Genomic DNA, 22,378 nt, shown 5'->3' on the forward strand with positions numbered 1-22,378 from the left:
AAACAAGAAGAGAAGCAGTTCAGAGGCTGAACTGCAGGTGCGTCTCATGACCACACCCAGGAGTCCGGGCCCTGGGCCTTTTCTCGGTGCTCTCAAGTGGCTGCCCATGCAGAATGGCCTTGTCTTCTGTCCCTGGTGTCTGAGGCCTCTGCCTACTCAACCTATCTTCAACTCCCAGGACATGACCGAGAGGGAGCTTCTTGGTCCCCACACCAGACGAGGCCTCCCTGTGACAGCCTCAACTTCACCTGCTTCATCACTTTGTTACACTTACATATATTTTTTTTTCTTTTGTGACAGGGTCTCATTCCTTTGCTCACGCTGGAGTGCAGTGGTGCAAATGTGCCAACTGCAACCTCGACCTCCAGGTCTCAAATGATTCTCCTGAGTTGCTGGGATCACAGGCACACATCACCACACCTGGCTTTTTTTTAAATTTTTTAAATTTTTTTACTTTTAGTAGAGACAAGGACTCGCTATGTTACCCAGGCTGGTCTCAAACTCCTGGGCTTAGGGAATCTTTCCACCTCAACTTTCCGAGTAGCTGGGACTATAGGTGTGCACCACCTCACCCAGTTAGTTTTTTTATTTATCTTTTTTCTTTTTTGTTGTAAGCACATTGAGTGATTTAAAAATTTTATTATTATTATTATTGCTAGTTTTTTTATTTTTAATAGAGAAGGGGTTTTGCCACATTGCCAGGACTTGAAAACTCCTGGTCTCAAGCAATCCTCTCACCTGCCAAAGTGCTGGGATTACAGGCATGAGCCACCATGCCTGGCCATCTATTTATTTTTATTTTTATTTTTTTGACACAGAGCCTTGCTCTGTTGCCCAGGCTGCAGTACTAGAGTACAAAGGCTCGATCTCAGCTCACTGCAACCTCTGCCTCCCAGGTTCAAAAGATTCTCCTGCCTTAGCCTCGAGTAGCTGGGACTACAGGTGCGTGCCACCAGCTAATTTTTGTATTTTTAGTAGAGATGAGGTTTCACCATGTTGGCCAGGATGGTCTTGATCTTGTGATCTCATGATCCGCCCGTCTCGGCCTCCCAGAGTGCTGGAATTACAGGCGTGAGTCACTGTGCCCAGCCTCTGACCATCTATTTTTTAACATACATATTTGCTCTGCTAGGCTGTAGGCCTTTACAGTATAGACTGTTTTCTTTACGAAAAGATCTGCCATGCCCAGCAGAGAACCAGGAGTATAGCAAGGGCATAAATATGCATATTGTGTATAAATAAGTGAGTTTGCTGAATGGAAAGAAATGAGGGAGATTCTTTTTTTATTTTTACCTAGTGAGTCACCACTGGAAAGGTGAGGGAGATTGCTAGGTTCTCATAACCATTCATAAGGCTTCAAGTCACAGAATGTCAAGATGGAAGGCTGCAAGGGTGGCAGTGTTACTTCTGCCTGTCCAGCTACTATCCTTTTCTTCTGGAAACAGCTTCTTCTTATTTTTTTTTTTTGAGACAGAGTCTCATTTTGTTGCTCAGGCTGGAGTACAATGGTGAGATCTTGGCTCACTGCAACCTCTGTCTCCCGAGTTCAAGCGATTCTCCTGCTGCAGCCACCCAGGTAACTGGGATTACAGGTGCCCACCATCACACCTGACTAATTTTTGCATTTTTGGTAGAGATGAGGTTTCACCATGTTGGCCAGGCTGGTTTCAAACTCCTGACCTCAGATGATTCACCTGCCTCGACCTCCCAAAGTGCTGGGATGACAGGTGTGAGCCACCATGCCTGGCAACAGCTTCTAAGTTTTTTGTGATTCTCTCTCCTTTGTTCTTTTCCATGTGGTCTGGGTAAGGCTGAAGCTAGCCTCTGGTTGTAGGGTGAGCCCATGCCCAAGGCCTGGGGTAGCACCGCAGGATTAGGGTGACAGATTGCAGTGGGCATGTGACCCAGGTTTGGGTCCATCAGAACAAAGGCGCATGAGCCCTGAGACCTCTTCGAGTGCCACGGGGAAGGAAGTGCTTTCTTTCTGGAGGTTTGCTAAGCTGCACAGATCAAAACCTGGAGTGGAGCAGCCAAGGGCCCCCACATGAAGAGAGCTGCCTGAAGCAGAAAACACAAGAACAGTGCTGTGAGGGACAGAGAAAGAGTCAGTCCTGGTGACAGCGTTTGGGTCTCAGGGTCCAGCCACGCTTGAAGCCTAAGTTATTATTATCCTAGTTGGTGGCAGATCAGGATTAGAACTCATGCCTACAGAAATCCCTATGAGATCTCTATATGCTCTACCGTACTGCCATTTTCTATAAAGCACCCTGTGGAGACCAAAGCAACTCCATATTGGATGCTAAGTGGGCATGGTGGCATGGTGACTGCGCATTAACTCTGGTTTTGGGGAAGCCTCTAAGATCTCTGGTTTATCTATTGTTTCTTGTGTAAGAGCACATACTTCATGTAAATCCTGGCCTTAGGTTAAACAGACTTGATGTTCTCTTGATGTTCTTCACATAAATCTTGACACTAAGCAATTGTTCTGCACATCCCTTCTGAAGCATATATACCCCTTCCCTACGTATACAAGCCCTGGGTCTGGTTATCCACCATCTTGTCTCACTACCACCCAAGACACAGATAGGGCTTCTGTTTGCAAGGCCTTATTAAATGTTTCTTTCTGAGAAACTGAATTTGTCTGCTTCTTTCTTCAGCCTCTCGACTTCCTGATTTAGGGGGTAGGTTAGCACTGGGCTGCCTACCTTAAAACAGAACCTTTTCTACTCATTTGCTTATTCCTTGATTATTAAAATCCTTTGAACCCCACCCCCTGAAATTAAATGGTATGTTATTGCATAGAGATACGACATACAGAAAAATACTTTTAACAATGAGCACCACAATTCCCACCCCCAAAACACAAGGTAATTGTCCTATTCACTACTGAAGCTGGGTAACCCAGTATGAGGGGTCTGGATGGATGGAGGATTTATTTCAAGTTTGAGAAATACTTCAAAGAGGATCTTTCCTTCACTTGGTATTTCTTTCCTATCCCTTGTTATGACAACCATTAAAATATACTTACTTCAGTTCACTTCTTGACCAGATTCTCCAAAATGAGAATAATTCCAGAACTGAGAGTAACATAGCATTGATGATGAGAAACCGTGATGTCCAGTAATGGACCTCCAGCCAGTCCCAAGCAAACTCGGCAATCAGCTGGTATGGAAGGAAGGAGTATTTGACCAGGAACTCTCTCCACTGCTTCCACGTAGGCTCCTTAAGATCCTTGAAAAATAACACGATAGATGCAAAAAGTCACGAGCACTGACTTTTACACAAAATACTGTGATGGTCGGGCTGGGCACAGTGGCTCACACCTGTAATCCCAGTACTTTCGGATGCCTAGGTAGGTGGATCACCTGAGGTCAGGAGTTCAAGACCAGTCTGACCAACAAGGTGAAACCTTGTCTCTACCAAAAACACAAAAATTAGCCAGGCATGGTGGTAGGTGCCTGTATACTTTGGAGGCTGAAGCAGGAGAACAGCTTGAACCCGGGATATGGAGGTTGCAGTGAGTTGAAATCACACCACTGCACTCTACCCTGGGTGACAGAGGGAGACTCTGTCTTAAAAAAAAAAAAGTTGTGATAATCACAGTGAGTTCTACATTGATTAAAACACACACACACATGGCTGGGCATGGTGGCTCATGCCTAAAATCCCAGCACTTTGGGAGGCCAAGGCGGGTGGATCACCTGAGGTCAGGAGTTTGAGACTAGCCTGGCCAACATGGTGAAACCCCGTCTCTACTAATAATACCGAAAAAATTAGCTGGGCGTCATGGCACATGCCTGTAATCTCAGCTACTTGGGAGGCTGAGGCAGGAGAACGGCTTGAACCTGGGAGGCGGAGGTTGCAGTGAGCAGAGGTCTCGCCATTGCACTCCAACCTGGGCGACAAGAGTGAAACTCCATCTCCAAACAAACATACACATACATCCAACAATCTAAAATGAAATTTCCATCCAGCAACTCATCTTATAATAATTAATATATATTTTTTTTTCTGAGAGAGTCTTGCTCTGTTGTCCAGACTGGAGTGCAGTGGTACTATCTTGGCTCACTGCAACCTCCAACTCCCAGGTTCAAGGGATTCTCTTGTCTCAGCTTCCTGAGTAGCTGGGATTAAAGGCGTGCACCAACACACCCACCTGGCTAATTTTTGTATTTTAGTTGAGAAAAGGTTTCATCATGTTGGCCAGGCTGGTCTCTTAACTCCTGACCTCAGGTGATCCGTCCACTTCTGCTTCCCAAAATGCTGGGATTACAGGCATGAGCCACTGCACCCAGCTGTAAATAATCTTAAATTAAGTAAATGTTAGCAAAAACGTTGAAATGAAATGTTTGTCACATAATTGTTGAAGCTCAGAATAAGTATGAATTATGAATAAACTGAAATAAATGTAAATTAACCAGTGTTTTACTCTCCAATCACTGCATAGGTAGCTTGAGCCATTTCCTAAATTCAACATCAGCTATGGTAGAATAATGGTCGTTTCTGGGAAAATTACAAACATTCCCTCCTCCCTCCAAAGTAATTTTTTTTGTGGTGATGGGAGGAGAAGCTTTTCAACTACAAACATTAGCAGATAAAAAGTTAGCTGGGGCTGGGCGCGGTGGCTCACGCCTATAATCCCAGCACTTTTGGAGGCCAAGGCGGGTGGATCATGAGGTTAAGAGATTGAGACCATCCTGGGTCAACATGGTGAAATCCCGTGTCTACTAAAAATACAAAAAATTAGCTGGGCATGGTGGCGCATGCCTGTAATCCCAGCTACTCAGGAGGCTGAGGCAGGAGAATTGCCTGAACCCAGGAGGCGGAGGTTGCGATGAGCTGAGATCGCGCTATTGCACTCCAGCCTGGGTAAGAAGAGCGAAACTCCGTCTCAAAAAAAAAAAAAAAAAATTAGCCTGATGAGGCCAAGTGCAGTGGCTCACGCCTATAATCCCAGCACCTTGGGAGGCCGAGGCGGGGAGATCACTAGGTCAGGAGTTCGAGACCAGCCTTCCCAATATGGTGAAACCCCATCTCTACTAAAAATACAAAAATTAGCTGGGTGTGGAGGTGCGTGCCTATAATCCCAGCTACTCGGGAGGCTAAGGCAGGAGAATCGCTTGAAGCTGGAAGGCAGAGGTTGTGGTGAGCCAAGATCATTCCATTGCACTCCAGCCTGGGCAACAGAGTGAGACCCCTTCTCGAAAAAAAAAAATTTCGCCTGATGAAGAGGCAGGGGCTGTTGGAGATGGTTAAAATTGAAGAGTTGGGTGCCAGGTGCAGTGGCTCATGTCTATAATCCCAACACTTTGGGAGGGCAAGGTGGGAGGCATATTAGAACTCAGGAGTTCAAGACCAGCCTGAGCAACATGGTGAAACCCCGTCTCTGCAAAAAATGCAAAAATTAGCTGGGTGGTGGTGCTCCCCTATAATCCTAGCTACTTGGGAGTCTGAGGCGTGAGGATCACTTGAGCCCAGGAGGTCAAGGCTGCAGTGAGCTGTGATTGCGCCACTGCACTCCAGCCTTGGAGAGTGAGACCCTCTCTCAATCAATCAATCAATTAAAATAAAGGTCAGGCTCTCTGCACAGCCACTCTGGTGAGATTAACAGCAAGTGGAAACTAGGTAATTAGAGGAGGACTGTGCAAGGGAGCTGATTAGCAAGCTTCAAACTATATTCAAGGCTGAAACCAGTTAGCCAGGCACTTCACTGTAGTGTTTCCAAGGGTCTTTGGGGTGAAAAAAAAGATCTTTGGAGATTTTGAAATTCTGTTTCAATATTTATGGGTGTGGATTATATTTGATGATTCCTCTATCCATGTGACTTGATATGAACAGGTCAGAAGGATTGGCCCCAAGAGTAGCAAAGCAAAGAATTATCACTCTCAAATGACCTACCAGATGTTCTGAAGGAATTCATGGGTCAAACTGAAGAAACATGGCACCCATGGTGGGTAGCAATCTCTGCAAATAACTCTACAGTGGAATAACTTTATTCCAGGCACAGTGCAGACCTACCAGAAGCTTGGTGATGATGTTCTCCCTAGAGCTGTCTTCTTGCAGAGGGCAGATAGTGTGGATGAAGGGCAGGAAGGTGTCTGTGTAGTCAAACAGGTACAGGTAGAGCAGACCCAGCCTGGGGGAGCTCTTGAGGGCATATAGCAGGAACAGGGACCTGCCTGGGTTCACAGCCTGCAGAGGAGGAGAAGAGCACAGGGCCCTATTACAACTATGACAGCCAGCTGGCCACCCACGCTCCTTCCCATCTCTCGCTTGTTGCCATCAGCCTTTCTGCATGGTATGCACAATGCATGAATGAATGGCAAGAAAAGGCCAAGTAATCCACATTTTGGGTTACATTGTGGAAAGATCCAATCTTGGCAGGGCTCATGCCTGTAATCCCAGCACTTCGGGAGGCTGAGGTGGGCAGATCATGAGGTCAGGAGTTCTAGACCAGCCTGGCCAACATAGTAAAATCCCATCTCTACTAAAAATACAAAAATCAGCCGGTGGTGGTGGTGGGTGCCTGTAATCCCAGCTACTTGAGAGGGTGAGGCAGGAGAATCGCTTTAACCTGGGAGGCGGAGGTTGCAGTGAGCCGAGATGGTACCATTGCACTCCAGCCCAAGCAACAGTATGAGACTCCATCTCAAATTAAAAAAAATTAGCTGGACATGGTAGTACATGCCTATAGTCCCAGCTACTCAGGAGGCTGAGGCAGGAGAATCACTTGGACCTGGGAGGTGGAGGTTGCAATGAGCAGAGATCGTGCCACTGAACTCCAGCCTGGGCAACAGAGTGAGAATTGGTCTCAAAAAAAAAAAATGGAGTCTCACTCTGTCGCAGTGGTGCATTCTTGGCTCATGGCAACATGCACTTCCCGGGTTCAAGCAATTCTCCTGCCTCAGCCTCTTGAGTAGCTGGGATTACAAGTGAGTGTCACCAGGTCTGGCTAATTTTTGTATTTTTAGTAGAAATGGGGTTTCACTATGTTGGCCAGGCTGGTCTCAAACTCCTGACCTCAGATGATCTACCTGCTTAGGCCTCTCAAAGTGCTAGTATTATAGGTCTGAGCTACCATGCCCAGTCTAAGACCCGGTCTCTTAAAAAAAATTTTTAAAAAAAGGCCGGGCGTGGTGGCTCAGGCCTGTAACTCTATCACTTTAGGAGGCTGAGGCGGGTGGATCACGTGTCAGATCAAGACCTGCCTGACCAATGTGATGAAATCCCATCTCTACTAAAAATACAAAAATTAGCCAGGTGTGGTGCGGGGGGGGGGGTGGGGGGGGGGTGGGGGGGGGCGGGCATGCCTGTAATCCCAGCTACTCAGGAGGCTGAGATAGGAGAAGTGCTTGAACCTGAGAGGCACAGGTTGCAGTGAGCTGAGATTGTGCCATTGCACTCCAGCCTGGGCAACAACAGCAAAACTCTGTCTCAAAAAAAAAAAAAAAAAAAAAATTCAATTTATTAGATTCTTAATAGCATCAAAATAAAATGAGCACTTCAAATAAGCATGTGAATGCAAATTAAGTGAGAAATGCAAATTAAATCCCCAGTGCCCAGTGGAAATCACTGCATCCCTGTTGTAATCGAGAGGGCTGGGAGGGAGGGCTTAACAGGTGCAGAAGGAAACTTCTGGGAGTGACAGGTATGTTCCCTATCTTGATTGTGGTGATGGTTTCATGGATGTGCATATGTCAAAACTTATCACATCACATATTTTAAGTAGGTGTATATCAATTTTACCTCAATAAAAACTGTTAAAACATTCAATTTACCTGATGCTATTAATGACTTACTGTTAGATTTTTTAAAAGTGTGATGATTGGCCGGGTGCGGTGGCTCAAGCCTGTAATCCCAGCACTTTGGGAGGCCGAGGCGGGTGGATCACGAGGTCAAGAGATCGAGACCATCCTGGTCAACATGGTGAAACCCCGTCTCTACTAATACAAAAAATTAGCTGGGCATGGTGGCGCGTGCCTGTAATCCCAGCTACTCAGGAGGCTGAGGCAGGAGAATTGCCTGAACCCAGGAGGCGGAGGTTGCGGTGAGCCGAGATCGCGCCATTGCACTCCAGCCTGGGTAACAAGAGCGAAACTCCGTCTCAAAAAAAAAAAAAAAAAAAAAAGTGTGATGATTATGGCATTTTTAAAAAAGATTCTTTCTCTTTAGAAATGCATACTACAGGCTAGGTGTGGTGGCTCACACCTGTAATCCCAGCACTTTGGGAGGCCCTGGCGGATAGATCACCTGAGGTCATGGGTTCAAAACCAGCCTGGCCAACATGGTGAAAGCGTGTGTTTACTAAAAATACAAAAATCAGCCAGGCATGGTGGTGGGTACCTGTAGTCCCCAGCTACTTGGGAGGCTGAGGCAGGAGAACTGTTTGAACCCAGGAGGCAGAGGTTGCAGTGAGCCAAGATCACACCACCATACCCCAGCCTCATGACAGAGCGAGACTACATTCCAAAAAAAAAATAAAGAAAGAAAGAAAGAAATAAGAGATACCTTAGCCTCCCAAGTTCTGGGACTACAGCTGTGGGCCACCACGCCCATCTAATATTTGTATTTTTAGTAGAGACAGGCTTTTGCCATGTTGGCCAGGATGGTCTTGATCTCCTGACCTCATGATCCGCCCACCTTAGCCTCCCAAAGTGCTGGCATTGCGGGTGTGACCCACTGTGCCCGGCCATATCTGAAATATTCTAAATTGAAAGATTTTAAGAAAAGATCCAACTTGGCCAGGCGAGGTGGTTCACGCCTGTAATCCCAGCACTTTGGGAGGCTGAGGTGGGCAGATCACAAGGTTGAGAGATCGAGACCATCCTGGCGAATATGGTGAAACCCTATCTCTTAAAAAAAAAAAAAAAGAAAGAAAGGAAAAAAAGAAAAGAAAAGATCCAACTTATGAAATGGTAGATTTCCAAGCCTGGGGTAAGAAAGGCACAGAAGTAACTTGACCATCTTGACACATGAGAAGGGAAACTATCAAACATCAGCAAGGCCACATCAAAAGAACTCAGTAAGGCCAGGCAATAGTGGCTTATGCCTGTCATAAAAGCACTTTGGAAGGCCAAGGCGGGAGGACTGCTTGAAACTAGGCGTTTGAGAAAGCCTGGGCAACAAAATAAGACCCAATTTCTACAAAAAAAGAAAATTAGTCAGGAGTAGTGGTGTGTTCCTGTAATCCCAACTGTAGAGAGACTGAGATGGATCACTTGAGCCCAAGAGTTTGAAGCTACAGTGAGCTATGATCCAGCCTGGGTGATAGAGTAAGACTCCATCATTTTTTCTTTTTGGTGGAGTTTCGCTCTTGTTACCCAGGATGGAGTCTTTTCCTCTCTCCCACTAGAGAGCGAGCTGTTTTCTTTTCTCTTTCTTTTGCCTATTAAACGTCTGCTCAACTTCTTGTGTGTCTATGTCCTAAATTTTCCTGGTGCCAGATGACAAACCCCGGTTATTTACCCCAGACAAAGTAATACTGAAGACTGCTTCAGGGCCGGGCGCAGTGGCTCAAGCCTGTAATCCCAGCACTTTGGGAGGCCGAGGCGGGTGGATCACGAGGTCAAGAGATCGAGACCATCCTGGTCAACACGGTGAAACCCCGTCTCTACTAATACAAAAAAAATTAGCTGGGCATGGTGGCGCATGCCTGTAATCCCAGCTATTCAGGAGGCTGAGGCAGGAGAATTGCCTGAACCCAGGAGGCGGAGGTTGCGGTGAGCCGAGATCGCTCCATTGCACTCCAGCCTGGTTAACGAGAGAAACTCCGTCTCAAAAAAAAAAAAAAAGACTGCTTCAATAGCCTGTGCCTGTAGTTTATTTTTATCTTTTACAGATTAATGCTGAAATATTTACCTATGAAAAATATAGCTGCTCAATTTTTCAAAATAATCAGGAATGGGAGAAGGTGAGGTATTAATGAAATAAATGTGGCTCTGAGTTGCTTTTGCTTCTGGGGTAAATGGCAGCTTTTTTGTTGTTGTTTTTTGTTTTGTTTTGTTTTTTTCTGAGATGGAGTCTCGCTCTGTCACCTAGACTGGAGTGCAGTGCACTCACTCTCAGTTTACTGCAAACTCCGCCTCCTGGGTTCAAGTGATTCTTGTGCCTCAGCTTCCCCAGTAGCTGGGATTACAGGGATGCACCACCATGCCTGGCTAATTTTTGTATTTTTAGTAGAGATGAGGTTTCACCATGTTGGCCAGGCTGGTCTTGAACTCTCGACTGCAGGTGATCCGCCCACCTTGGTCTCCCAAAGTGCTGGGATTAAAGGAATGAGCCACCACATCTGGCCAGATGGCAGTTTTGTACCATTATCCTGCTTTTGCATATTAGGAATTTTTCACCATAAAAGTTTTTTGTATGTTTGTTTGAGATAAAGTCTTGCTCTGTCGCCCAAGCTGGAGTGCAATGGCATGATGTCAGCTCACTGCAACCTCTGCCTCACAGGTTCAAGCAATCTTGCCTCAGCCTTTCAGGTAGCTGGGCTTACAGGCATCCGTCACCATGCCTGGCTAATTTTTTATATTTTTACAAAATTAGAGACAGGGTTTTGCCATGTTGGCCAGGCTGGTCTCGAACTCCTGACCTCAGGTGATCCACCCGCCTCAGCCTCCCAAAGTGCTGGGATGACAGCTGTAAGCCACCACGCCCAGTCAGTTTTTTTTCTTTTCTTTTTTTTTTTTTTTGAGACAGAGTTTTACTCTTATTGCCTAGGCTAGAGTGCAGTGGCATGATCTCGGCTCACTGCAACCTTAGTCTCCAGGGTTTAAGTGATTCTCCTGCCTCAGCCTCCTGAGTAGCTGGGACTACAGGCGTGTGGCACAATGCCTGGCTAATTTTTTAAAAAGTTTTAGTAGAGATGGGGTTTCACTGTGTTAGCCAGGATAGTCACAATCTCTTGACTTTGTGATCCGCCCACCTTAGCCTCCCAAAGTGCTGGGATTACCAGTGTGAGCCACTGTGCCCGGCCAAAGTTTTTTTTTTTTTTTTTTTAATCTAACTTCTGAAAGTATCTTAATATCCTAAATGAGCTATCTAGACACACATGGGAATAGTTCTTTACCCTAAATGTGTTTCCCAACCTTTCTTTCATTATCACCCCCTGAAAAGTCTTTTAAATTTAATTTCATTTTTTTGAGATAAGAGTTTTATTCTTTTGCCCAGGCTGGAGTGCAGTGGCATGATCTCAGCTTACTGCAACCTCTGTCTCCCAGGTTCAAGCAATTCTGCCCCAGCCTCCGGAGTAGCTGGGACTACAAGCACATGCTACCATACCCGGCTAATTTTTGTATTTTTAGTACAGAAGGAGTTTCACCATTTTGGTCAGGCTAGTCTCAAACTCTTGACCTCGTGATCTGCCCACCTTGGACCCAAAGTCCTGGGATTACAGGCGTGAGCCACTGCGCCTGGCCAAGAAGTCATCTTTTAAAGACATTTTTTTCACAAAATCCCCTCCCCCTGCAATATTAATCCACAGGAATACCGCCTGGATTATGTTTATGTACTGTGGGCTTATGGAGGGCCACAGTTATTGTAACAGCTAAGACTTTTTCACTCCCCAGGAACCAGGTTTTGCCCCACTGGGGGCAACCCTGCTCTCCTTGGGGTCTCGTGCTCTAAAATAAGGTAAGTCCCTTGGCCAGGCACGATGGCTCACGCCTTTAATCCCAGCACTTAGGGAGGCCAAGGCAGGCATATCATGAGGTCAGGAGTTTGAGACCAGCCAGACCAATATGGTGAAACTCAGCCTCTACTAAAAATTAAAAAAAAAAATCAGCTGGGCATGGTGGCGCATGCCTGTGATCCCAGCTACTCTGGAGGCTGAGGCAGGAGAATTGCTTGAACCCAGGAGGCAGAGGTTGTGGTGAGCGGAGATCATGCCATTGCACTCCAGCCTGGGCGAGAGAGCAAGATTACCTCTCAAAAACAAAAAAACACAAGTCTCAGGAACAAAGCCTATCCAACCTGATCACAGTAAGGACAAGAGAAAGGGAGGTAGCCAGGTCGCATGTCTATAGGTCTTGTGTCGGGGTGAGTGTGGAACCAAATGATCCAACTCTTGGCTACTTCCCATCAGCTAAAGGGGAACACCCCACCACCCAGTGAGGTGAGCATGATGACAGCACAGAAGGGAACCTTCTCTTTTATGCTGCTGGCTGAGAACAGTGGCATTTAGAAGTTGCACTGGGATACAGGAATCTCTCTGCTAATCCTCAAATCCTGCCCTCAGGGAGGGGATGGGGAGATGAAAGAGCTGAAGGAGCTCCCTGAGGATAAGCTTCTACTTGTGGGGCAAGTCCCCTGGCTCATGCCTATAATCCCAGCACTTTAGGAGGCCAAGGAGGGCGGATCCTTGACAACAGGAGTTTGAGACAAGCCTGGGCAATATGGTGAAACCCTGTCTCTACTAAAAATGCAAAAATTACCCAGGGGTGGTGGCACATGCCTGTAGTCCCAGGTATTTGGGAGGCTGAGGCACAAGAATCCCTTGAAAAACCTGTGAAGTCAAGGCTACAGTGAGCCGAGATGGCACCACTGCATTCCAGCCTGGGTGACATAGCAAGACTCTGTCTCAAAAAAAAGAAAAAAAAAGCTTCTGTTATACCAGGACCAGAGTCACATTAGCATGTGTTCTGGTTGATATTAAGATTATAAGACTATGTGTATATATTTTAAATCAGGGGTGATTGCTGGATATAAGATTTAAAAATGTTCTGCTAGTTAAACAAAAAATTTTTAGAGATGGGGTCTCGCTGTTTCCCAGGATGGATTTGAACTCCTGGATTCCTGTGATCCTCCCACCTCAGCCTCTTGAGTGGTTGGGACTACATGGACCTATGCCACTATGCCCAGCCATGTTCTGCCAGGTATTAAAAGCCATCATGAGACTAATAGTGGTGACAGAAAGTCCATAGTTTGGCCAGCTGTGGTGCATCACACCTGTAATTCCAGCAGTTTGGGAGGCTGAGGTGGGAGGATCACTTGATGTCAGGAGTTCAAGACCAGCCTGGCCAACATGGTGAAACCCTGTCTCTACTAAAAAAAAATTAGGTGGGTGTGGTGGCACGTGCATGTAGTCTTAGCTACTCTGGGGGCTGAGGCACAAGAATTGCTTGAACCTGGAAGGTGGAGGTTGCAGTGAGCCAAGGTCACACCACTGCACTCCAGTCTGGGCAACAGTGAGACTGTCTCAAAAAAAACAAAAATGAAAACAAACCTAATAACACAAAAAATAACAAATATTCTACTTCAGGAACCCCACACCCATTCTTTAAAATATTTGAAACTAGTTATCAAAGTAATACATGCACATAGTAAACAATAATTTTTTTCTTTTTTTGAGAGAGAGTCTCACTCTGTCACCCAGGCTGGAGTGCAGTGGCACGACCTCAACTCACTGCAACCTCTGCCTTCCGGGTCAAGCAATTCTCCTGCTGCGGCCTCCTGAGTAGCTGGGACTATAGGCGCCCACCACCACACCCAGCTAATTTTTGTGTTTTTAGTAGAGATGAGGTTTTACCATGTCAGCCAGCCTGGTCTGGAACTCCTGGCCTCAAGTGATCCACCCACCTCGGCCTCCCAAAGTGCTGGAATTACAGGCAAGAGCCACCACGCTCAGTCCATAAACAAGCATTTTTTCAAATGTAATAACTCCCTTAACTGACAAATAAAGTTTTCCTTCCCATCCAAATCTCATTTAAGCTGGTAACATTTTCTGCATTCATCCAGAAATTTTCTATGCATATGCAAACATATGCATTATGTTTTCTAATATGCTTTTCTCTGTTTTTAGTTACCAATACATCTTGAACAATCTTCCTTATTTATTTTTTTTGAGACAGAGTCTTGCTCTGTCGCCTAGGCTGGAGTGCAGTGGCACAATCTTGGCTCACTGTAGCCTCCGCCTCCCAGGTTCAAGGAATTCTCTGGCCTCAGTCTCCCGAGTAGCTGGGATTACAGGCGCACACTACCATATGTGGCTAATTTTTATATATTTTAGTAGAGATGGGGTTTTGCCATGTTGGCCAGGCTGGTCTTGAACTCCTGACTTTACGTGTTGTGCCTACTTAGGCCTCCTAAAGTGTTGGCATTACAGGCGTGAGCCACCGCACCTGGGCGAATGTTCCTTATTAACAAAGAGTCTCCGTCCGCTTTTCCAGTGGCTGCCTACATGGGTGTGCCTTATTCAACTTGCTCCTAATAAGGGGCACTGTTGTTTTCTACTCCCTGTAATTAACAACAATGCTGCAGTGAATAACTTGTTTAATGACTTTCCGTTAATCAAACGTTAGAGTCTCACAATGATCCTGTAAGGTTATTTACCCAGGAGGAAACAGGCAAAGAGGGGTGCAGATACTTGCTGGTATTCCAACAGGCAGTGTGTCTTCAAGGAGCTGGCCCAGGGAGGCTAGTGCCAGGGCCTTACTTTTTTTGAAACAGGGTCTCATTCTGTTGCCCAGGTTGGAGTGCAGTGGCTTGAGTCATGGTTCACTACAGCCTCAGCCTCCCAAGTGGCTGGCACAGCAGCCTCCTGAGTAGTACCATCACACTCAACTAATTTTTGTGTGTGTGTGTTTTCTTTTTATAGAAATGAGGTCTTGCCATATTACCCAGGCTAGTCTTGAACTCCTGGGCTCAAGCAATCCTCCCACCTCAGTCTTCCAAAGTACTGGCATTATAGTTGTGAGCCACCATGCCCAGCCCAGAGCTTCACTCTTTTTGTTTTTGTTCTTTGTTTGTTTTCCTGAGATGGAGTCTTGCTCTGTCCCCCAGGCTGGAGTGCAGCAGTGTTGATCACCATACCGTGCTGCCTTCATTCTAAGTGCAAAGGTGTGAAATGCTGGCTTAAGGAGCCGGTGTGGTTTAAATTTAAATGTTATTGACAAATTGTCCTCCAGTGATATTGCAACAATTCAGGTTCCCCAAAACACATGAGCATCTCTTTCCTTATATTATTATTATTATTTTGAGATGGAGTCTCACTGTCACCCAGGCTGGAGTACAGTGGCACGATCTCAGCTCTCTGCAGCCTCCGCCTCTTGGGTTCAAGCAATTCACCTGCCTCAGCCTCATGAGTAGCTATGATTACAGGCACTCACCACCACTCCTGGCTAAGTTTTGTATTTTTAGTAGAGACAGGGTTTCACCCTGTTGGCCAGGCTGGTCTGGAACTCCTGACCTCAGGTGATCCGCCCGCCTCAGCCTCCCAAAGTGCTGGGATTACAGGCGTGAGCCACTGTGCCCAGCCTATTATTATTTTGAGACAAGGTCTTGCTCTGTCGCCTAGGCTGGAGTGCAGTTGTACAATCATCATTTATTACAGCCTCAACCCCCAAGGCTCAGATGATCCTCCTACCTCAGCCTCCCTGGTAGCTCAGACTATACGTGCACACCACCATGCCCAGCTAACTTTTAGAGATAGGCTTGTGCTTTGTTACCCAGGCTGGTTTCCAACTCCTGGCCTAGATCCCTAGAACTCTATTTTAAAAGCAAATAAAATATTCAGTGTATTTGTTTGTAAAACAAGGCTGGGCACGGTGGCTCATGCCTGTAATCCCAGCAGTTGGGAGGCTGAGGCGGCCAGATCACATGAGGTCAGGACTTTAAGACCAGTGTGGGCAACATCCTGAAACCCCATCTCTACTAAAAACATAAATATTAGCTGGTCATGGTAGAATTTGCCTGTAATCCCAGATGTTTGGTAAGCTGAGGCAGGAGAATCACTTGACCCTGGGAGATGGGAGGTTGCAGTGAGCCAGGAAAAAAAAAAAAGAAGAAGAAGAAATTAGCTGAGTGTGGTAATCCCACCTACTCTCGAGGATTGAACCTGGGAGGCAGGGGTAGCATTGAGCTGAGATTGTGCCACTGCACTCCAGCCTGGGCAACAGAACAGAACTCTGTCTCAATAAATACATAAATGAGCCAAAAATAAAAAAATAAAAAACTGAAAATAAAAAAATCAACAAAAATAAAAAGCAAAATAGCAGTAATAATAACTAAAAAAAAATTAAAGCATTCACCTTATATTCCCAGAGATTCTGGGGGGGCTTCACACCTAATGCTTTTACACGTTCCAGCTCCATGAGGATGGCTCTCCTGTGGCTGCTGTTTTCTATGGTATATGGCGACTTGGAAAATTCTTCCTCTGTCAAAGTTAAAAGTAACCTGTGGAGAGGTAGGAGGAGATTTATTTTGCAATTATATACTGGAAGCAAACTTTCTACACTCAGAGTTCCATCTTATCAACATAAATTCCTTAGGCTTGCAGTATGGTGAGACAGTTCACATTTAGTGGCATTAATAGCAACAAATAATTGAATGCTTACTATTTACCAGTGACTATCTGTAAATATTTTCAGAAGTTATCACTGATTCGTAAAACAGTTCTTCAGGGTAGGTAGCATTATGCTGCTTTTGTAGGTCAGAAAACTCGCTTTGGTAGGGCACAGTGGCCCATGCCTAATCCCAACACTTTGGGAGGCCGAGGTGGGTGGATCACTTGAAGTCAGGAGTTTAACACCAGCCCAGCCAACATGGTGAAACCCCATCTCTACTAAAAGTACAAAACTTAGCCAGGCTTGGTGGCGCATGCCTATAATCCCAGCTACTTGGGAGGCTGAGGCAGGAGAATTGCTTGAACCCAGGAGGTGGAGGTTGTAGTGAGCTAAAATCTTGCTCTGCACTCCAGCCGCCAGCCCGGGTGACAGAGTGAGACTCCATCTCAAAAAAAAAGAAAACTCATTTAGAAAAATAAGGTCACTTTCCCAAGGCATTCCTAGGTCTGTTTTGTTCCTATACCTTTGAGCTTTCAGTTATATGCTCTGACCTCTCACATAATACTCTGCTTTGGTAGGCTAAGGCAGAAGTATTACTTGAGCCCAGGTGAGACAAACCTGGGCAACACAATGAGACTCTGTCTTTCCAAAAAACCAGAAAATTCGCCAGGCATGGTGGCATGCACCTGTCGTTTTAATTACTTGGGCTGCTGAAGCAGAAGGATTGCTTGAATGTAGGACTTTGAGACTGTAGTGAGTTATGATAGTGCTACTGCACTCTAGTCTGGATGTCAGAGAGACTCTCTTGAAGAAAAAAAAAGTAGTTGTTTTACAGTAGGGATTTACTTTAATAAAAACTACTGGAGATATTGTATCTGGTTTCATCAGGAAACATGAATTCTGGCTGGGGACAGTGGCTCACGCCTGTAATCTCAGCACTTTCGGAGGCTGAGGCGGGTAAATCATCTGAGATCAGGAGTTTGAGACCAGCCTGGCCAACATGGCAAAACCCTGTCTCTACTAAAAATACTAATTAGCTAGGTGTGGTAGCTTGCACCTCTAGTCCTAGCTACTGAGGAAGCTGAGGTAAGAGAATTGTTTGAACCCGGTAGGCGGAGGCTGCAGTGAGCTAAGATTATGCCACTGCACTCCAACCTGGGTTAGACAGCAAGACTTCGTCTCAAAACAATCCCCGCAAAAAAGGCTAGGGGTGGTGGCTCACGCCTATAATCTCAAGCTTTGGGAGGCCAAGCAAGGAAGATCACCTGAGGTCAGGAGTTCAAGACCGGCGTGGCCAATGTGGTAAAACTCTGTCTCTACTAAAAATTTAAAAATTAGCAAGGTGTGGTGGTGTGCACCTGTAATCCCAGTTACTCAGAAGGCTGAGGCAGGAGAATCGCTTGAACTCAGGAGGTGGAGGTTACAGTGCGCTGATATCATGGCACTGCACTTCAGCCTGGGTGACAGAGCACGACTCTGTCTCAATGTAAAAAAAAAAAAAAAACACAAGAAAAAGAAAACACATGAATTCCCCTCCACAGTGATTCATCATTAAAAACATCACTGTAAGCTGGCCAAAGAGCTATTTTTTTTTTTCTTTTTTGAGACGGAGTTTCGCTGTTGTTACCCAGGCTGGAGTGCAATGGTGCGATCTCGGCTCACTGCAACCTCCGCCTCCTGGGTTCAAGCAATTCTCCTGCCTCAGCCTCCCGAGTAGCTGGGACTACAGGCGCGCACCACCATGCCCAGCTAATTTTTGTATTTTTTTTTTTTTTTGAGACGAAGTTTCGCTCTTGTTACCCAGGCTGTAGTGCAATGGCACGATCTCGGCTCACCGCAACCTCCACCTCCTGGGTTCAAGCAATTCTCCTGCCTCAGCCTCCCGAGTAGTTGGGACTACAGGTGCGCGCCACCATGCCCAGCTAATTTTTGTATTTTTAGTAGAGACGGGGTTTCACCATGTTGACCAGGATGGTCTCGATCTCTTGACCTCGTGATCCGCCCTCCTCGGCCTCCCAAAGTGCTGGGATTACAGGCGTGAGCCACCGCGCCCAGCGGGAGGTGAATTTCTATGTAAAGCAAATTGAAGTAGAAGCATGTCATTTCCTCAAAAAAGAGTTAAGTATTGAAAGCTCAGTGGAGAGGAGGGCAAAAGTCACTGGAGTGGGAGGGGTGGCAGTCAGGCAGCCAGGCAGTGAGTGAAGTGGGTGTCTGAAACAAACGAATTAGGGAGAGTGGCTGCTATTATCACTATGTGATATTATACATAACACCCTTACTCAGGGGGTGGATACAGATGTAAATATATATGTACATGTATATATACAAACAGATCTGTTTAGTACAATCATATTTTCAGTTTAAAATTTAAAAATACACATTTACATATTTATATCTGTATAAGTACTGAAACATCTGGAAAGATGTCTAGCAAGGTAAGTGTTTTTCTGAAGATTAGGATTACAAAGGTATGTCACTTTCAATATCACATATGTCTATATTGTTATTATTATTATTACTATTATTGTTATTTTGAGACAGAAACTAGCTCTGTCACCCAGGCTGGAGTGCAATGGTGCGATCTTGGCTCACTGCAACCTCTGCCTCCTGGCTTCAAGCGATTTCCCTGCCTCAGCCTCCCGAGTAGCTGGGATTATAGGCATGGGCCCCTACTCCCAGCTAATTTTGTATTTTTAGTGGAGACGGGGTTTCTCCATGTTGGTCAGGCAGGTCTTGAACTCCCGACCTCAGGTGATACGCCCATCTTGGCCTCCAAAGTTCTGGGATTACAGGCATGAGCCACTGTGCCCACCAAGTTCGATATTATTTTTTAAAAAATAAATATACATTTGCCAGGCATGGTGGCTCATGCCTGTAATCCCAGCACTTGGGGAGGCTGAAGTGGGCAGATCACCAGAGGTCGGGTGTTTGAGACCAGCCTGACCAACATGACGAAACCTCATCTCTACTAAAAATATAAAAATTAGCTTTGGGAGGCCGAGGCGGGTGGATCACGAGGTCAAGAGATCGAGACCATCCTGGTCAACATGGTGAAACCCCGTCTCTACTAAAAATACAAAAAATTAGCTGGGCACGGTGGCACGTGCCTGTAATCCCAGCTACTCAGGAGGCTGAGGCAGGAGAATTGACTGAACCCAGGAGGCGGAGGTTGCGGTGAGCCCAGATCACTGCCACTGCACTCCAGCCTGGGAGACAGAGTGAGACTCCATCTCAAAAAAATAAAATAAAATAAAAATAAATATATATTAATGTGGTGTTATATATTGGCTTTTGTCCATAGTTCCCGGCTCATAGCTGTTACATCCCTCATTCCAATCTGTGTTAAAATGGTGGAGGCTGGGCGTGTTGGCTCACGCCTGTAATCCCGGCACTCTGGGAGGTCAAAGCAGGCGGATCACCTGAGGTCAGGAATTCAACACCAGCCTGGTCAACATGGTGAAACCTCATCTCTACTAAAAATACAAAAATTAGCTGGGATTGGTGGTGCACGCCCTTAATCCCAGCTACTCGGGAGACTGAAGCAGCAGAATAGCTTGTACCTCAGAGGTGGAGGTTGCAGTGAGCCGAGATCACGCCACTACACTCCAGCCACACCAGACCGGGCAACAGAGCGAGACTCCATCTCAAAAAAAAAAAGTCAGGTATGTGGGGCCTCAGGGCAAGCATCTGACCTCTGGCTCTCTTTCACTTTCATCTTTCCCTCTTTGTGACTGTGGGTCTTCAGAATTTCCCATAAGGAGGGTGTAGGGCTCATGCCTGTAATCACAAATCTTTGGGAGGCTCAGGTAGGCAGATCATTTGAGTCCAGGAGTTCAAGACCAGCCTGGACGACATGGCAAAACTCTATTAAAAATACAAAAATTAGCTGGGCGTGACGGCACATGCCTGTAGTTCCAGCTACTTTGGAGGCTGAGGTAGGAGAATTCCTTGAGCCCGAGAGGCAGAGGTTGCAGTGAGTCAAGGTTGTACCACTGCACTCCAGCCTGGGGCTACAGAGTAAGACCCTGTCTGAAAAAAACAAAAACAAAAACAAAAAAACTCAAGAGGACAGTATTCAGCAAGCTTCTGGATAGCTAAGCAAGTGAGGTTCCTAGAGGGGAGCGCACCCATGGAGAGCATGGAAGCTCTGTGCCCCTTCCCCCATACCTTGCCCCAAGCGTCTCTTTATCCTTTGCAATATCCTTTATAATAAACCAGTGAATGTAAGTGTGTGTTTCCCTGAGTTCTGTGAGATGCTCCAGCAAATTAATCGAACCCAAAGAGGAAGGCATGGGAACTCCAACTTGAAATTGATAGGTCAGAAATTCTGGAAGCCTGGATGTGTAACTAGTATTAGTCAGGAGCAGTCTTGGGGACAGTGCCTTCACCCTGTGGAATCTGACACTATCTCTGGGTAGACAGTGTGGGAAATGAATTAGAGGACACCCAGCTGGTGTCTGCTGCTGGGTGTGTGTATAAGAACCCCACACGTTTGGTCACAGAAGTCTTCTGTGTTGATTCTGGTGATTAGAGAAAATTTTTCCTTACAAAATTTTATAATCTGAAAGCAACAAAAATATTTAAATGTCATGGACATAAAACAGTATAGCTGCTGTGGAAAATAGTTTGACAGTATATAAAGTCAGAATAAAGTTACCATATGTATCAGTCATTCCACTTCAAGACAGTATTGAAAATACATGTTCTCTTTGGCAAGAGTCACAGAGGGAGCGCACTGGCTCTGCCAAACCACTGATAAGAAAAAAAAAAAGAAAGAAAATACATGTTCATGCAAGAATCTGCACATGGGCCAGGCACAGTGGATCATGCCTGTAATCCCAGCACTTTGGGAGGCCGAGGCGGGTGGATCATGAGGTCAAGAGTTCGAGACCAGCCTGACCAACATGGTGAAACCCCATCTCTACTAAAAATACAAAAATTAGCTGGGCATGGTAGCGCCCACCTGTAATTCCAGCTACTTAGGAGGCTGAGACAGGAGAATAGCTTGAAACCGGGAGGCAGAGGTTGCAGTGAGCCAAGATCACACCACTACACCCAAGCCCATGGGTGACAGAGCAAGACTCTATCTCAAAAAAAAAAAAAAAGAAGAAAGAAAAAAGAATCTGCACATGAACAATCACAGCATCATTATTCATAAGAGCCAAAACATGGAATTATCCCAAATGTCCATCAACCAATGAATGGATAAATAAAATACAGTATACTCTTACAGTAGAATATTATTCAGCTATAAAAAGGAACAAAGTATCTGAACAGTGCAACAAAACACAATTAAAAAAAAAAAAAGGAACAAAGTGGTTGGGCGTGATGGCTAACGCCTGTAATCCCAGCACTTTGGGAGGCTGAGGCGGGTGAATCATAAGGTCAGGAGTTCAAGACCAGCCTGGCCAACACAGTGAAACCTCCCCTCTACTAAAAATACAAAAATTTCTGGGCGTGGTGGCAGGTGCATCTCAGCTACTCAGGAGGCTGAGGCAGGAGAATCGCTGGAACCCAGGAGGTGGAGGTTGCAGTGAGCTGAGATTAGGCCACTGTACTCCCCAGTCTTGGCAACAGAGCTAGACTCCATCTCAAAAAAACAGAAACGAAGTACTGATACATGCTATGTCATGGGTAAACTTTGAAAAAAATTATGCTAAGTGAAAAAGTCTGACACAAAATACCACATATTGTATGAATCCATTTACATGAAATGTCCAAAATAGGCAAATCCACAGAGACAGAGAGTAGGACAGTGTTTGCCAGGGCAGGGGGTTGGGGAGAAATGAGGATTAACTAAAGGGTAAAAGCTTTCTTTTAGGGTGCTGAAAATGTTCTAAAACCAACTGTAGTCATGATTACACATATTTGGGAACATATTAAAAACCATGGATTGTGTACTTCAAACATGAGAATTTTATGTGGATTACATCTCTCTCTTTTGAGATAGAGTCTTGCCCGGTTGCCTAGGCTGGAGCGCAGTGGCATGATCTCGGCTCACTGCAACTTCCACCTTTTGTGTTCAAGAGACTCTCCTGCCTTAGCCTCGCAAATAGCTGGCATTACAGGCATGTATCACCATGCTCAGCTATTTTTTTTTT

The 22,378-nt window shown here is 45.8% G+C and overlaps 1 protein-coding gene across 3 annotated transcripts in view; it reads right to left on the reverse strand.

The window, feature by feature from the left end:
* The window catches only part of BFAR (bifunctional apoptosis regulator), a 49,957-nt gene that overhangs the window by 8,957 nt on the left and 18,622 nt on the right, over positions 1–22,378 (reverse strand). For 2 of the 3 annotated variants that reach the window (XM_064362482.1, XM_064362484.1), the window contains 3 exons: positions 16,023–16,167; positions 6,019–6,192; positions 3,029–3,231 (listed from right to left, as the gene is read on the reverse strand). In XM_064362482.1, the coding sequence (XP_064218552.1) occupies positions 3,029–3,231; positions 6,019–6,192; positions 16,023–16,167 (522 nt within the window). Of the gene's footprint in view, positions 1–3; positions 2,059–3,028; positions 3,232–6,018; positions 6,193–16,022; positions 16,168–22,378 lie in introns of those variants that run through there. The other variant, XM_064362483.1, reaches the window with a different exon arrangement.

This window comes from Aotus nancymaae, unplaced genomic scaffold (genome assembly GCF_030222135.1).
Source record: "Aotus nancymaae isolate 86718 unplaced genomic scaffold, 86718_ANA_hifiasm-v0.15.2.pri h1tg000049l, whole genome shotgun sequence".
Classification (NCBI taxonomy): Eukaryota; Metazoa; Chordata; class Mammalia; order Primates; family Aotidae; genus Aotus; species Aotus nancymaae.